General features: G+C 40.9%; 1 protein-coding gene across 5 annotated transcripts in view; it reads right to left on the bottom strand.

Annotated features, from left to right (window-relative positions):
• Positions 1 to 12,423, bottom strand: part of KLHL5 (kelch like family member 5) — a 95,817-nt gene that overhangs the window by 12,378 nt on the left and 71,016 nt on the right. For all 5 annotated transcript variants that reach the window (XM_005207901.5, XM_005207900.5, XM_059887859.1 and 2 more), the window contains one exon: positions 2,664 to 2,888. In XM_005207901.5, coding sequence (XP_005207958.1) covers positions 2,664 to 2,888 — 225 coding nt within the window. The remainder of the gene's footprint in view (positions 1 to 2,663; positions 2,889 to 12,423) is intronic.

Here is a 12,423-nt window from a genome sequence, read left to right as displayed (position 1 = left end):
CCAGTACTAGCTATAGGAGATTATCTATCTATCTCCAGATATACATAAAACATAGACAATTTTATATTTTTACATGTGTGTGAGTGTAATTAAGTAATTTAAATTTAAAATTTACTTAAGATTTCTTCTGTAAGTTCAAACATTATTTTAAATAATGTTTATAACGTTTATTATAAGGTAAATTAGTAAGAACAAAGCTGTTCTGAACAACATAAAATGGAAATAAAGGCTTAAAGAAGACACTTTGAATGATATGGTCATTCTCCTTTGAACTTGCTACAGTTCAATAAACTCTTTTGTATGGTACCAAGAACTAACGATAGTATCCCATGCACAATCTCATCTGTATAAGACATAGGTAGATAATGGCCATTCCCATTCTATGTACTATAAGAAATTACATTAAGTTAGAATTGACTTTCTTTTCCCCATAATAGAGGAACGTTTGCAGCTGAATCATACTTTTGACCCTGGATTTTATGCTCAACACAAATTTAAAAGCCTCGTTGAAGCTGCTTTTAAGATATATCTTCCCACTTTGTGCCTATGTAACAGTTACCAACAAGGTCCGTCTAGTCAAGGCTATGGTTTTTCCAGTGGTCATGTATGGATGTGAAAGTTGGACTGTGAAGAAAGCTGAGCACCGAAGAATTGCTGCTTTTGAACTGTGGTGTTGGAGAAGACTCTTGAGAGTCCCTTGGACTGCAAGGAGATCCAACCAGTCCATTCTAAAGGAGATCAGTCCTGGGTGTTCTTTGGAAGGACTGACGCTAAAGCTGAAACTCTAATACTTTGGCCACCTCATGTGAAGAGTTGACTCATTGGAAAAGACTCTGATGCTGGGAGGGATTGGGGGCAGGAGGAGAAGGGGATGACAGAGGATGAGATGGCTGGATGGCATCACCAACTCGATGGACATGAGTTTGAGTGAACTCCGGGAGTTGGTGATGGACAGGGAGGCCTGGTGTGCTGCAATTTATGGGGTCACAAAGAGTCGGACATGACTGAGCAACTGAACTGAACTGAACTCAATAGTTGATTTTATGGATTCAAGATTACTATTTGTTTTGTTTGCTGAATTTCATGTAGTTAATTTTAAGCTCCTCTCTCAGTACCTTAGCCCCAACTCCCTGGTTTTACTTCCTTATCTAACTTGAAACTTAAGATCATCTTTCATTGAAAGCTAATTGCAACTAGAAGAATCCCTTGTCTCTCTGATCTTTTGCTGTTCCCATTACCATACCAAGCTTCATGCCTAGATAATTTTCATTGGCATTTTGGGCAATCTCTACTCTGGTGCTCAGTATTAATAAACTGGGTATAGTATAAAGCCATCTTATCTAAACTCAACTATCTCTTCACTATAACTCATTCATCTTTTATAATAACCTATCAAATTCTTTATTGCAACTATTTTAAGCCTTTTCCAAAACTCTGATAAATTGACAATATGGTAACAAATTCTCCCTCTCCCAGAAGACATGTCTATTTGCAATGGGATTCTGTAGGTCCTCCCATCAAGAAGTGGAGTCTATTTTTCTACCTTTTGAATCAGGGCTTGCCCACATGACTTATTTTAGCCAATGGGATACTACCAAACATGAGGCAAGAAGCAGCTTGAAAAATGTTTGTGCACTGGGACTTACCTTCTCTTGCTGCTTTTGAAACCCTGTGACTCCCACCATGAGAATAATACTGGGCTAGCCTGAATGATTAGAGGCATGTGGCCCAATTGCCTCTGCTGCCTAGGCTGAGAGCCGGTGTACCACTATACATGTGAGTGAGGCCATTCTACATCAACGACCAACTAGCCTGCCTGCCTACTCCAGATTCATGAGAAAACCCAGCGGAAATCTTCTAAGTCAGCCCAGACCAGAAGAACTGCCCAGCTGATGCACAGATTCATGAGCTAAATAAACAATCCTTGGTTTAAGCTTCTACGCTTTGGAGTGGTTTGTTATATAGCAAAATCTGGGTGATATACATACATTTCAAGCCCCATCTAATTTTATAATATATCCACCTCTTCACTCTCAGCAAACAATTCTTTCCATTTTTTTTCTATGAGAAAAGAGAAGTCATCTGATACAAGATCCCTAAATTCTCTTCTGTCCATTTCAGAATGAGTCATCAGTTTCTTGAAGATAAAGACAGTGTCTTCCTCATCTTTATATATCTACAGAACAGAGAGCATGGCACACAGCACATGCTAATCAATATTTGCTCAGTGAATTACTGAATTAAAGAATGAAGAGTCTCTATCATGACATTCTCTGTGCTACCTCAAAATTTTTCTGCATCTTATTCATTTCTGCTTAAAAACAAAGGAATATACATGAACAAAAATAATGCTAAAGATCTTTAAATAAGCATTTCAATTAGATAACATTAAATGTCAACATAGAACACACATGTCAAATGGTAGCTTGTCAGTCCGTCATGCTACACCATAATTCTTAAATATTCATGTTTTCACTTGTGCTGGCTGCACATATACATGCTTGTTTTCTCTGCTTCTGCTTCTCAGATAACAGGGAGCATGAGGGAATGCTAGTGACTGCTGTTGGTTCAGCAGCTGCGACATTGATCTTTTGCCAGGTAAAGACTGAAAATGCCATACAGGCCTATACATCAAAGTATGAACAAATCTGCAGTTATCTCACCAAGGCCATGCCTATGTGTAGACATAGGAGGCATCACACTCCAAGTTTTTGTTTTAGGGTTGTAGCATTCTACAGTATTCAAAGTCTTCAGTCCATCTCTTCCTCCAACCACGTACAGTTTGTCATCTAACACTGCAACGCCGAACTGCAGCCTCCGCCCGTTCATAGTTGCTACAGGAGTCCACATATTTGTACGAAGATCATACTTTTCGATGCTTGTTGCTCCTTAATAGTAACAGAAAGAAGTTATGCAAATAAAAAGCTCGCTATCATTGAGTATTTTATGAACTTAGCCATATAAAAGTATAGGATTAGCACTGACAATACTATTTCTAATATGTTCCAATAAGCACCTGCATGATCTCAACCTTGCCTGTATCCCTGCCCTCATCTCCTTCTACTCTCTAGTGCTTACACCAGACTCTGGTACTAGAAGGTCAAGTGGGAAAGGACTGTCTGTCAAAGAGGGCTGAGAAGCAACAGCCAGAAGGGAAGAAAGCAGGGTAGTTTAGCACGATGGAAGCCAAAGTAAAAAAGAGGATCAAGTAAGATGAAGACTGAAAAGTATGACTGAATTTAGCTACATGGAGGTCATTCATGACTTTAGGGAGAGTCCTTTGTTTGAGCAGTTGAGACAGGACTATGAGGTGAGGAAATGGAGAAAATGAGCATCAATCATTCCTCTAAGAAGTCTGGCTACAAAAAGGTGGAGAGAGATAAGAATTATTTGGTGGGCTGAGGGAAGTTTTGTTTTGTTGTTAAAAGTGGATAAACCTGAGTTAATAATGGGAAGGATCTAGTCGTGGGGAAGGAAGTTGAAAATACACGAGACGAAGGGCTCCTACTTAACAGTGAGAGTTCCTGAGAAAACATGAAAGGGCAATATCAGGGCCCAGGTGAGAGGCTGGCTTTCACAGGAGGAGGGGGGACACACACTTCACCAAAACCAGGGAAGGACAAGAGCTGAAGAGTGGATGCAATGCTTTGAGAATCCTTGTGGAAAGTTTGGGGAATGATGGTGTCTACATGTTATCAAGAATTACAAGACCCAAAGAACTCTTCTGTTTTCCTTATGAGGTAAGAACAGTGGAGTTAAGGTTAAAAAAAAAAAAAAGACCTACTTCTCTAAACAAAGAGCCAATTCTCAGTAGTTCAGTTCAGTTCAGTTCAGTTGCTTAGTCGTGTCTGGCTCTTTGCGACCCCATGAACCGCAGCACACCAGGCCTCCCTGTCTATCAGCAACTCCTGGAGTCCACCCAAACCCATGTCCATTGAGTTGGTGATGCCATCCAACCATCTCATCCTCTGTCATCCCCTTCTCCTCCTGCCCTCAATCTTTGCCAGCATCAGGGTCTTTTCCAATGAGTCAGCTCTGTGCGTCAGGTGGCCAAATATTGGAGTTTCAGCTTCAACATCACTCCTTCCAATGAACACCAAGACTGATCTCCTTTAGGATGGACAGGTTGGATCTCCCTGCAGTCCAAGTGACTCTCAAAGAGTCTTTTCCAACACCACAGTTCAAAAGCATCAATTCTTCAGCACACAGCTTTCTTTATAGTCCAACTCTCACATCCATACATGATCAATGAAAAAACCCTAGCTTTGACTAGACAGACCTTTGTTGACAAAGTAATGTCTCTGCTTTTGAATATGCTGTCTAGGTTGGTCATAACTTTTATTCCAAGGAGCAAGCATCTTTTAATTTCATGGCTGCAATCACCATCTGCAGCGATTTTGGAGCCCAGAAAAATAAAGTCAGATACTGTTTCCCCATCTATTTCCCATGAAGTGATGGGACCAGATGCCATGATCTTCGTTTTCTGAATGTTGAGCTTTAAGCCCACTTTTTCACTCTCCTCTTTCACTTTCATCAAGAGGCTTTTTAGTTCCTCTTCACTTTCTGTCATAAGGGTGGTGTCATCTGCATATCTGAGATTATTGATACTTCTCCAGCAATCTTGATTCCAGCTTGTGCTTCTTCCAGCCCCGCGTTTCTCACAACGTACTCTGCATATAAGTTAAATAAGCAGGGTGACAATATACAGCCTTGACGTACTCCTTTTCCTATTTGGAACCAGTCTGTTGTTCCATGTCCAGTTCTAACTGTTGCTTCCTGATCTGCATACAGGTTTCTCAAGAGGCAGGTTAGGTGGTCTGGTATTCCCATCTCTTTCAGAATTTTCCACAGTTTATTGTGATCCACACAGTCAAAGGCTTTGGCATAGTCAATAAAGCAGAAATAGATGTTTTTCTGGAACTCTCTTGCTTTTTCCATGATCCAGCGGATGTTGGCAATTTGATCTCTGGTTCCTCTGCCTTTTCTTTTTTTTTTTTTTTTTGTTGCACTGGGCCTTCATTACAGCTCACAGGTTTTCTCTAGTTGTGGCAAGTAGGCTCTCTAGTTGCAGTGCATGGGCTTAGTTGCCCCCATGGCATGTGGGATCTTAGTTCCTTGAACAAGGAGCAAACCCATGTCCTCTGCATTGGAAGGCAGATTCTTAACCACTGGACCAGGGATGTTCGAACCTGCACATATTTGAAGAACACAATTTGAAAGTTCTTACACGTTTACACATCCTTAAAATCACCACCATAATGAAGATAGTGACATAGTCATCACCACCCACGTTTTCCTCATGCCTTGTGTTAATCCCTCCCTTCTGTGGACACTTTGCTCTATGTTCACTCCTTCCTAAACCAGTCCTATTCCTCAGGAAACAACTGACCTGCTATCACTATGCATTAGTTTAAACGATCCAGAATTTTATATGAATGGAATCACATAATATGTATTTTTTGGTCTAGCTTCTTTCATGCACTGTAATTATTTTGAGACTGATCCACATTGTTGACTGTATTGATTGTTCATTTCTTGTCTTTGTCAGGTTGAGAAAGTTTCTATTACTAGTTTGCTGAATTAAAAAAAAATCAGGAATAGATGCTAAAATTTGTTAATTTGCTTTTTAAATACATTAACTGAGGTAATTTTATGTTTTTTTCTTTTTTAGATTGTTATTATGACAAATTACATAGGTTGCTTTCAGAACGTTAAACCAACTTTGTATTCTTTAGATAAGCTTTGGCTGGTCATGATATATTATCTTTTTAATATATTGTTAAGTTCTGTTTTCTTTTTTTTTTTTTTCTTTTTTATTTCTTTTTCTGCTCTGATTGCTGTGGCCAAAACTTCCAAAACTATGTTGAATAGTAATGGTGAAAGTGGGCACCCTTGTCTTGTTCCTGACTTTAGAGGAAATGCTTTCAATTTTTCACCATTGAGGATAATGTTTGCTGTGGGTTTGTCATATATAGCTTTTATTATGTTGAGGTATGTTCCTTCTATTCCTGCTTTCTGGAGAGTTTTTATCATAAATGGATGTTGAATTTTGTCAAAGGCTTTCTCTGCATCTATTGAGATAATCATATGGTTTTTATTTTTCATTTTGTTAATGTGGTGTATTACATTGACTGATTTGCGGATATTGAAGAATCCTTGCATCCTTGGGATAAAGCCCACTTGGTCATGGTGTATGATCTTTTTAATGTGTTGTTGGATTCTGATTGCTAGAATTTTGTTAAGGATTTTTGCATCTATGTTCATCAGTGATATTGGCCTGTAGTTTTCTTTTTTTGTGGGATCTTTGTCAGGTTTTGGTATTAGGGTGATGGTGGCCTCATAGAATGAGTTTGGAAGTTTACCTTCCTCTGCAATTTTTTGGAAGAGTTTGAGCAGGATAGGTGTTAGCTGTTCTCTAAATTTTTGGTAGAATTCAGCTGTGAAGCCATCTGGACCTGGGCTTTTGTTTGCTGGAAGATTCTTGATTACAGTTTCAATTTCCGTGCTTGTGACCTCTGCCTTTTCTAAAACCAGTTTGAACATCTGGAAATTCACAGTTCACGTATTGCTGAAGCCTGGCTTGGAGAATTTTAAGCATCACTTTACTAGCATGTGAGATGAATGCAATTGTGCAGTAGTTTGAGCATTCTTTGGCATTGCCTTTCTTTGGGATTGGAATGAAAACTGACCTTCTCCAGTCCTATGGCCCCCGCTGAGTTTTCCAAATTTGCTGGCATATTGAGTGCAGCACTTTCACAGCATCATCTTTCAGGATTTGAAATGGCTCAACTGGAATTCCATCACCTCCACAAGCTTTGTTCACAGTGATGCTTCCTAAGGCCCAGTTGACTTCACATTCCAGGATGTCTGGCTCTAGGTGAGTGATCACACCATCATGATTATCTGGGTTGTGAAGATCTTTTTTGTATAGTTCTTCTGTGTATTCTTGCCACCTCTTCTTAATATCTTCTGCTTCTGTTAGGTCCCTACCATTTCTGTCCTTTATTGTGCCCATCTTTACATGAAATGTTCCTTTGGTATCTCTAATTTTCTTGAAGAGATCTCTAGTCTTTCCCATTCTTGGCAGCGGCCGAGAGGACCTACCCCACATCCAAGGTAAGGAGTGCGGCTGGCCTTTGCTGAAGCAGCTGTGAAGAGAGAGATATCCCACGTCCAAGGTTAGAGAAACCCAAGTAAGATGGTAGGCACTGAGAGAGGGCATCAGAGAGCAGACTGAAACCACAATCACAGACAACAGGCCAATCTGATCAGACAGACCAAAGCCTTGTCTAACTCAATGAAACTAAGCCATGCCCGTGGGGCCACCAAAGACGGGCAGCTCATGGTGGAGAGGTCTGACAGAATGTGGTCCACTGGAGAAGGGAATGGCAAACCACTTCAGTATTCTTGCCTTGAGAACCCCATGAACAGTATGAAAAGGCAAAAAGATAGGACACTGAAAGATGAACTCCCCAGCTCGGTAGGTGCCCAATATGCTATTGGAGATCAGTGGAGAAATAACTCCAGAAAGAATGAAGGGATGGAGCCAAAGCAAAAACAATACCCAGTTGTGGATGTGACTGGTGATGTAAGCAAGGCCCGATGCTATAAAGAGCAATATTGCATAGGAACCTGGAATGTTAGGGCCATGAATCAAGGCAAACTGGAAGTGGTCAAACAGGAGACGGCAAGAGTGAACATCGACATTCTAGGAATCCGTGAACTAAGACGGACTGGAATGGGTCAATTTAACTCAGATGACCATTATATCTACTACTGTGGGCAGGAATCCCTTAGAAGAAATGGAGTAGCCATCATAGTCAACAAAAGAGTCCAAAATGCAGTACTTGGATGCAATCTCAAAAACGACAGAATAATCTCTGTTCGTTTCCAAGGCAAAGCATTCAATATCACGGTAATCCAAATCTTTGCCCTGACCAGTAACACTGAAGAAGCTGAAGTTGAACAGTTCTATGAAGACCTACAAGACCTTCTAGAACTGACACCCAAAAAAGATGTCCTTTTCATTATAGGGAACTGGAATGCAAAAGTAGGAGGTCAAGAAACACCTGGAGTAACTGCCGGGAGCCGGCATATTGCATATTGAGTGCAGCACTTTCCACAGCATCATCTTTCAGGATCTGGAATAGCTCAACTGGAATTCTATCACTGCCGGGAGCCAGCGTGAGGAGCTCCACCCATGACAAAGGTCATGAGAAAGGAGGCTCGGCATACGCAAAGGCAGGATCGAGCCTCAGGAGTCCCCCTGGAAATTCTCGAGCATTTACCCCCAAAACCAGAGTCTGCCTACTTTCTGCTTTGTGCTTTCACCTACACCTCTGACTTTACGGGGGGCTGTCCCCCACTACCTCTCTGAAAAAAAGAGTTAGCTTACAGCTCCAGTTAATAATTCCTGGGTGTGACAGTGTTTCAACCTACAAACTCCTTTGGAAATCCTCTAGCCTGCCTGAATAGGTTTTTCCGGCCACAAGTGATTGCTCAGAGCCTCCCAACTGTGAGAGGCATGAGATGTTCTAAACTGTCTAAATACAGATTCCTTTGAGCAGTTAAAAGATTGATTAGAAATTGTATTGGTGAAGGGATTTTCACTTGTCGGGCCAATGTTTGCTGCTAAGTTTCCATATCCCTTACCTGCTGTGTCCCTGGCAGTGTATTGATTAATATAATTGGTGTAAGTAGTAGCTTTAATGTTTGTAACCTGGGACCCTTGAGTTAATTCTTTTTCTTGTTATAGCCCATCACACCTTTGCTCTGTAGGAATGCAACTTTATCTAATGCTTTTTGGAGGCTGGCGCCTGACTTTAGAATAATCACCTTTAGAGAAAAATAAGTTTCTTAAAATGTTAACAGGCCTCCGGGCCAGAAGATGATGCAAATCACCTAAACTTTTGCATATGATAAGTTTGCAGGAAGAAAGCCTGGCTTACTGCATGACTCTACCCCTTCCCCCATTATCCTCTATGCATAACTTAAGGTATAAAAACTACTTTGGAAAATAAAGTGCGGGCCTTGTTCACCGAAACTTGGTCTCCCCATGTAGTTCTTTCTCTTACCTTCTGGCTGAATTATTCAGCCTCTTTTCTCCACTGAATTTCCTCACTGAGCTATCCTTATTCTATTACTCTTTATATCCTTAATTAAAAAGTTTAATTAAGCAGTTGTTTCCTGATCCTCGCCGACGCCGTCCCCGCTTCAAATTCCCTGGATCCACCGGGGCTGGACCCCGGCAAGTAACCATCAAATTTGGCCTTGGAGTACAGAATGAGACTTCTGCCAAGAGAATGCACTGGTCATAGCAAACACCCTCTTCCAACAACACAAGGGAAGACTCTACACATGGACATCACCAGATGGTCAACACCGAAATCAGATTGATTATATTTTTTGCAGACAAAGATGGAGAAGCTCTATACAGTCAGAAAAAACAAGACTGGGAGCTGACTGTGGCTCAGATCATGAACTCCTTATTGCCAAATTCAGACTGAAATTGAAGAAAGTGGAGAAAACCACTAGACCATTCAGGTATGACCTAAATCAAATCCCTTATGACTATACAGTGGAAGTGAGAAATAGATTTAAGGGACTACATCTGATAGACAGAGTGCTTGATGAGCTATGGACAGAGGTTCGTGACACTGTACAGGAGACAAGAATCAAGACCATCCCCAAGAAAAAGAAATGCAAAAAAGCAAAATGGCTGTCTGAGGAAGCCTTACAAATAGCTGTGAAAAGAAGTCAATCAAAAAGCAGATAAAAGAACATTGGGGTAAACGTGTCTCTTTCAATTCTGGTTTCCTCAGTGTGTATGCCCTTAGAAAAGGCAGAGGAACCAGAGATCAAATTGCCAACATCCGCTGGATCATGGAAAAAGCAAGAGAGTTCCAGAAAAGCATCTATTTCTGCTTTATTGACTATGCCAAAGCCTTTGACTATGTGATCACAATAAACTGTGGAAAATTCTGAAAGAGATGGGAATCCCAGACCACCTGATCTGCCTCTTGAGAAATTTGTATGCAGGTCAGGAAGCAACAGTTAGAACTGGACATCGAACAACAGACTGGTTCCAAATAGGAAAAGGAGTCCGTCAAGGCTGTATATTGTCACCCTGTTTATTTAACTTCTATGCAGAGTACATCATGAGAAACGCTGGACTGGAAGAAACACAAGCTGGAATCAAGACTGCCAGGAGAAATAGCAATAACCTCAGATATGGAGATGACACCACCCTTATGGCAGAAAGTGAAGAGGAACTAAAAAGCCTCTTGATGAAAGTGAAAGAGGAGAGTGAAAAAGTGGGCTTAAAGCTCAACATTCAGAAAACTAAGATCATGCCATCCGGTCCCATCACTTCATGGGAAATAGACGGGGAAACAGTGGAAACAGTGTCAGACTTTATTTTTCTGGGCTCCAAAATCACTGGAGATGGTGACTGCAGCCATGAAATTAAAAGACGCTTGCTCCTTGGAATAAAAGTTATGACCAACCTAGACAGCATATTCAAAAGCAGAGACATTACTTTGCCAACAAAGGTTCGTCTAGTCAAGGCTATGGTTTTTCCAGTGATCATGTATGGATGTGAGAGTTGGACTGTGAAGAAGGCTGAGTGCCGAAGAATTGATGCTTTTGAACTGTGGTATTGGAGAAGACTCTTGAGAGTCCCTTGGCCTGCAAGGAGATCCAACCAGTCCATTCTAAAGGAGATCAGCCCTGGGTGTTCTTTGGAGGGAATGATGCTAAAGCTGAAACTCCAGTACTTTGGCCAGCTCATGTGAAGAGTTGACTCATTGGAAAAGACTCTGATGCTGGGAGGGATTGGGGGCAGGAGAAGGGGACGACAGAGGACAAGATGGCTGGATGGCATCACTGACTCGACGGACGTGAGTCTGAGTGAACTCCGGGAGTTGGTGATGAACAGGGAGTCCTGGTGTGCTGCAGTTCATGGGGTCGCAAAGAGTCGGACACGACTGAGCGACTGATCTGATCTGATCTGATCTGATGGCAGTTCTATTTCCAGTTTTTTAAGGAATCTCCACACTGTTCTCCATAGTGGCTGTACCCCAATGTTCATCGCAGCACTGGTTATAATAGCCAGGACATGGAAACAACCTAGGTGCCCATCAGCAGATGAATGGATAAGAAAGCTATGGTACATATACACAATGGAGTATTACTCAGCCATTAAAAAGAATACATTTGAATCAGTTCTAATGAGGTGGATGGAACTGGAGCCTATTATACAGAGTGAAGTAAGCCAGAAAGAAAAACACCAATATGGTATGCTAATGCATATATATGGAATTTAGAAAGATGGTAACGACAACCCTGTACACAAGACAGCAAAAGAGACACAGATGTATATAACACTCTTTTGGACTCTGTGGGAGAGGGAGTTGGGGGATGATTTGGGACAATGGCATTAAAACATGTATAATATCATATAAGAAATGAATCGCCAGTCCAGGTTCTATGCAGGATACAGGAAGTTTGGGGCTGGTGCACTGGGATGACCCAGAGGGATGGTATGGGGAGGGAGGTGAGAGGGGGGTTCAGGATGGGGAACACGTGTACACCCATGGCAGATGCATGTTGATGTATGGCAAAACCAATACAATATTGTAAAGTAAAAATAAATAAATAAATAAAAAATTTGCAAACTGAAAAAAAAAAGGGCAGATAAAGGGAAAGGTATACCCATTTGAATGCAGAGTTCCAAAGAATAGCAAGGAGATATAATTAAGCCTTCCTCAGTGATCAATGCAAAGAAATAGAGGAAAACCCTCAGTTATGAAGAGTTCAATTAGTATCTACTTTACTTCTCTCTTCTAAGCCTCTAATACAACATGCAATCAGTGCTATTCTTATAGCACTACAATCAAGACAAGCATTTATTCTGAAATATTTGTTACAACTAGGTCATCAGAGCACTGATGCTATTGATGTCTCCTAAAATTTAGAAATAGTTTTGCCATTATACATATGGCAAGAAACCTTGAAAGTCTTTAATACATGTGTGTATGCATATTTTTGTTGTTGTTTAGTTGATACATTGTGTCTGGTTCTTTTGCAACCCTATGGACTGCAGCCCGCCAAGCTCCTCTGTCCATGGGATTTTCCAGGCAAGAATACTGCAGTGGGTTGTCATTTCCTTCTCTAGGGGATCTTCCAGACCCAGAAACTGAACCCATAGCTTCTACCGAGTCTCCTACACTGCAGGCAGGCAGACTCTTTACTGCTGAGACACCAGGGCTGTGTGTATGCATATATTTTTCTTAAATTAGTGTTACTATTTTTATCTACCTTATAAAAGTTTTAAGTTATTTGAGATAAATACTGAGTCTTTTTCCATTGTAGCATTCTCAAATGTCATGTAATAGACTCTGTTGTATATAGCAGCTGTTGAAA

This window comes from Bos taurus, chromosome 6 (assembly GCF_002263795.3).
Source record: "Bos taurus isolate L1 Dominette 01449 registration number 42190680 breed Hereford chromosome 6, ARS-UCD2.0, whole genome shotgun sequence".
Lineage (NCBI taxonomy): Eukaryota > Metazoa > Chordata > Mammalia > Artiodactyla > Bovidae > Bos > Bos taurus.
Note: the sequence above shows the minus strand (reverse complement) of the source record. Positions and strands in the feature narration are given on the sequence as shown.